The 4782-nt window shown below is 47.3% G+C and overlaps 2 protein-coding genes across 2 annotated transcripts in view; both read left to right on the top strand.

Annotated features, from left to right (window-relative positions):
- Window positions 1-839: 839 nt before the first annotated feature.
- Pmar_PMAR019806 (hypothetical protein) lies at window positions 840-3423 on the top strand (the record flags this gene model as incomplete). Its single annotated transcript, XM_002767893.1, has 9 exons — window positions 840-954; window positions 1576-1694; window positions 2083-2180; window positions 2295-2390; window positions 2437-2510; window positions 2571-2638; window positions 3106-3167; window positions 3211-3279; window positions 3330-3423. 9 exons carry the CDS (start codon window positions 840-842, stop codon window positions 3421-3423), a joined length of 795 nt encoding a protein of 264 aa, XP_002767939.1.
- A 234-nt stretch (window positions 3424-3657) lies between these two features.
- Pmar_PMAR019807 (protein disulfide isomerase, putative) overlaps window positions 3658-4782 on the top strand; it is a gene marked incomplete at both ends in the record, with an annotated part of 1266 nt that continues 141 nt past the window's right edge. Inside the window, one exon of the mRNA XM_002767894.1 lies at window positions 3658-4782. This exon is cut by the window's right edge and continues 4 nt beyond it. Coding sequence (XP_002767940.1) covers window positions 3658-4782 — 1125 coding nt within the window.

Raw genomic sequence — 4782 nt, forward strand, 5'->3', positions numbered from 1 at the left:
AAGCATCGTCAACATGTAGGGATGCCGTGAGTGTTCCCTCTCAATATCAACTTTCATTCTGTCTAAGCTGGCACCAACTATAGCTTATCGTAGTCTGAGAGCTTGAACCGCAGTGAGATTTAATCCCTTCTCCAACCAACTCTATAGGTTACCATCTTTCTTTCATTTCAATATAAAGTAATACCTCCTCAGAGATATTGTAGGATGTCCCAGGGGTACCTCGGATCGCTGTACGAGCCGTTTCACACTCTGTGGCATTAAGCGTACTATGTATCATTGGAGTTGTGATTCGATGTTCTCTCAAATGGGCACAGATTCCTTGTGTAGATACATACATTGCTATATTTACGTAAAGCACAATAACGAGAAGGTGCGTTGGCCTAGGGGGCGTTCTGACAGTCGGAATATGCATATGTACTGAGGTCTCATGGGGTATGTTCATCAAACTGAAAGGTGTATAACTCTGGCATATGACCGTATCATGGGTGGCGTTTGTGGTGTTGTTCAGTGGAAGACAATATGCAGCGCAGAGATTTGCTCAATAGTGACAGGTTGGGAAATGGAGATGTGTCACGGTCTAACCGGGGGCTGGATGAAACGCCCGAGATGAGCTCGCTGTTGACGGGTTTATCTTGGGCGTTCATCTAGTCCGGTGGGGCGGCGACAATTTTTTTCATTCTCGCGGGAATCGCGGGAAAAGAATCACTCCTAGGTATTGAATAGCAGGGTTCTCAGTCTCGCTTCGCTTCGCTAAGGGTGGTATGAGGGCTCTGCGTGTTTGCATGCTCATGTTACGCTCGTCGCTGTTGGGTCTTCTTCTTTTTGCCTCCTCATCTCTAATGGTCGACCACACTGTTAGTAAGAAAAGGCGTTTGTCTAACGGAATGTTAAGAAAGGATGCTGCTGCCCACACACAGGAGAGGCTCGAGGAGCTGATTAAGAGGTTTGACGCAGGTAGTGTTGGGGAGGGGCCCTGCTCTTCTCACGATCAGAATTCTCATTATTTACACCAATGCTATCCGCATATGAAGTTTCGTCATAGATAGTTTCATCATATACTTATCATAGTTCTATCGTTTTGTATTCCATTGCCGACAGCAGATTGTTTTTACACATTTGCATAACCATTGGGTGATCACTAGGAAGCATAATCGTGTGCAATCTATGTTGGACTTTTATGAGAGCTCGATCCTTGTACTAGTATCTATATACTACTAGTATATAGGTACTACTATATAATGTGTTATATAGTATAAGTATACTAAACACAAAATCTCACAACCTGAGTCGCAGTAATAACAGAGAAATCGAAAGAATACTGTATGTTCTAATATTTTGTGAGGGGGTTTAGTATAATACTAGTACCTCCCTGTACCTATATCATTCTCTCACATCCTGAGCTCGATCCGGAGCTCGTAAGCACTCATAAGGCATAAACTTCGAAGCTACCATCCGGTAGAGCGTCATCAAGTCTGCACTGGGGAGGATTATCTTCTGATGAATGGGCTTGCGTAGATCTGCATATAGATCAGTCATAGCTCTCGTGTTGTAGCATGTATTGGGTTGCTTTTTCAGTTGGCGAGAGCATAATACAGGAGCTGCCGGCCTTGATATTGGATTTGGAGGAGCGTGTGCCTAAAGTATTCACTCGGACCGAGGACATCGTGGAACTGGAAGATGCCTTTGCTAAGAAGGTAGGTTGGGCGACCGCCTGGGAGAGGGCCGGGGAGGGGTCGTCGCACGCCTGAGTAGTGATTCCAGCAGTGATGATTTAGGGAATATAAAAAACTATAATTCTGGTTGCTAATTGCTCGTCTTATCAAGAGGGTTGTTGGGAGGCAATAGTGATCAGAAATTAGGGAGTATGTACAGTGCAAAACAGCCCATGAAATTATAAATAAGATACTCACTGTGTTGGGCAGAAAACCAACTGCGGTTCAAGCATCTGAGTAGGCTTATTATCCTCGTTTGGTTGGTCGCTTTTTGGTTAACAATTGATTTAAAATTGAGCTAGTACTAGTATTAGAACAACTATAACTACAAGTGGCTAGCACTATCAAGCTGTTACGTGATGATGATCAGGAGTGCTCATCCGAGGGAATCCAGTCGGGGAAACCCAATCCTGTGATAGTTGAAGTTAGCAGGATCGTCACCAAGGAGTTCGACAGGGCCAGCGATAAGTAGTATACGTGGGAGAATCAGCGTTACACTTGATGATTAACGATTCAAGTCTTGATAGAAGCAGCAGTGGCTGAGCAGCTTGTGTGGAGTTGAGTATCTTTCTTGTCTCGTAGGCTCTCTCGACTCCAGCGTTACGTTCTCATGCATGTTCCGCGTGAGGAGGATGGTAATAATTTCGGTGTCGAAGTCCAGGCACAGTTCAACGGGAAGTAGGGAGGGTCTATATAACGTTTATGGAAGAGGTTTGCTTGATAGGTTGGGTGAGTATTTGAAGTGGTGTGATGATACTCAAGACGAGAACAAGGTCTATCATCAGGCACGAGCTGAGAGTAGGGAAATTTTGTGGCGCTCGAAATGGTATACTGGCTTCTTGTTGTTGTTGTCATCAGTTATTCGGCAGATGGATTTTGAGAGGGCTGTCGAGGAAAAAGAGACTATGTGTGAAAAGGAGGACAAGGTGCGTCATCATTATAGGGGAATACACGCTTGGGGCGCTACTAGCCTCACACCAAGGGGCAAACCTCTTTTGCCATACACTATGATAAAACAGGAATAATGGGAGGTTATGGGTCCCATAGGAATTCTCCATCATGAGAACATCTCCATGGTCCGGTCGCTCTTGAACGTTCTTGCGCAATAATTCGTCGTCGTCTACGTCTTGACTCATATAGCTGTCTTCGTGGCTCCTTCCTCGACGATGGGAGCATGCAATTGACCAAGCACCAGCAGCAGCAGTGTTGGAATATATGCTCGCTTCCTTCAGCTCAGCTCAGGAGTTTGCATACGAATTCCGCTGGAAATGTACAGAAACCAACAAGAGTATTCTCGAAATTGTCATATTATCACCAACACGCGTAGCTGACCATGTTCCCATTTTCCCACACTGCCCAGCAGTAGTGAAAATGACTGTTGTATTTTTTCCAGGTGACCAAGTCCAAGGCTACTAAATCTGTCGAGAACGTTCCTCAGCTCGGAGACCTCCTTAGGTGAGCTCGAGCGTTGGGAGAGTACCCCCTACTCTTATCGCAGTTACGTCGCTCGTCACGACGCTCTCCAATACTTCACGTTGAAGAATGAACTGCAGGAGCTCATCAGCATGTAGACTTGAAGGGGGGTGGGTGAACCTTATAGTAGAGGAATTGCCTCAGGTATCTGCACTGTTATATGTATGTCAAGCACAATTATGAGAAAATACGATGGCCTCGAGGGAAGTCCGATGGCATGAACATGCAAATGTACTGATCTTCATTATCGGTGCCGAAGCGGCTCTACTGAAGCACACCACCACTCGATGCATTGTCTCAATGGACCATTGGTGACCAGTGCTATCGTAACGTAGAAGAATGATAACAATAACACCCCCACTGCCAATAGCAATACCAAACTGCCTTCACGTTCAGTTGGTATATTCACTGCCGATGTTGAGCACGGGGAAGTTATAGAAAACATCGCTCCGCCTTTTTTGTAGTTTCTTATATGGAGAAGCCTCCACTACGATTGCTGTGGCTGTTGCTGTCGGTGCTGTTGTACACAGTTTCTGCAGGCAAAGGCTTCTTCCCGCCTGAGAATGGGAGGGTGGTGGAGGTCGATGGCGACTCGCTGATAAATTTGACTGAGTCGGGGCCTGAGCCTGGAGCCACTCGAATTGTCCTGTTCTACGCCACTTGGTGCGGCCACTGTGCTCACTTCGCCTCGGAATACGAGATGGTCGCTGAGGTTTTCTCAACAGTACCCTCGCTGTCCTTTCTTGCTATTGATTGTAATGAGTATAGGGAAACGTGTAGATCAGCAGGCGTCGATAGATACCCGACTCTGGTCGGTTATAGGGATGGCGAGAAGACCGGACCGGAGTGGGATCGCCGAATTCGGGCTGCTGATTACGTCAATGAGCAGCTGCCTGAGCGCCTACAGCTCGCCGAAATACCGACAACTGAGCATCTTAGGGGGGCACCGGTGGAAGTGAAGGAGAGCAAAGGAGAGGGAAAGTCCGATACGGCAGAGGCTAGAGTGCATGATGGCATCTTGGCTTTCGCTAATCTGATGGCGACTGCAGTCTTTCCGGCAGGTCGGGACTCTCTGGAAGGGGACCGTCTGGATACCCTCAAGTACGTGGTATTGCCTACAGTCGCTACCTTGCATCCCGATGAGGGCTTCCGTCGAAAGATAGCCGATATTGGAGAGGAATTGCGGAGTGTATACTCTCTCGCTCGAGACCAGTGGATGGCCTTGTTGGCTGATAAGCCTCTTCTAGGCGGTGAAATTGCGTTATCTGAAGCGCTTGCCCCTGAGAGTCATTGGAAGGTCTGTGGACAACTTAGCTGCGGACTGTGGCAGCTCCTTCATCACCTTACCTTGGGGGTTGATCGACCGTATAATGGGCAGAAGCACCAGAATGATCTGACTGGGGATCGTACCGGTCTAGCTGCTATGACGGGGATTAAAGCCATCGTATCGCAGTACTTTGCATGTGAGGAGTGTAGGAGGCATTTTGTCGAGGACTATGATAAGTGTCTGTACGGTCGCTGTGTGGATGGTGATTCGCCCACGAGGGAGGAGACTGTGATGTGGTTGTGGAGATTCCATAACGCCGTCAATGGTCGG

The sequence above is a fragment of the Perkinsus marinus genome, assembly GCF_000006405.1.
Source record: "Perkinsus marinus ATCC 50983 genomic scaffold scf_1104296969616, whole genome shotgun sequence".
Taxonomy (NCBI): domain Eukaryota; phylum Perkinsozoa; order Perkinsida; family Perkinsidae; genus Perkinsus; species Perkinsus marinus.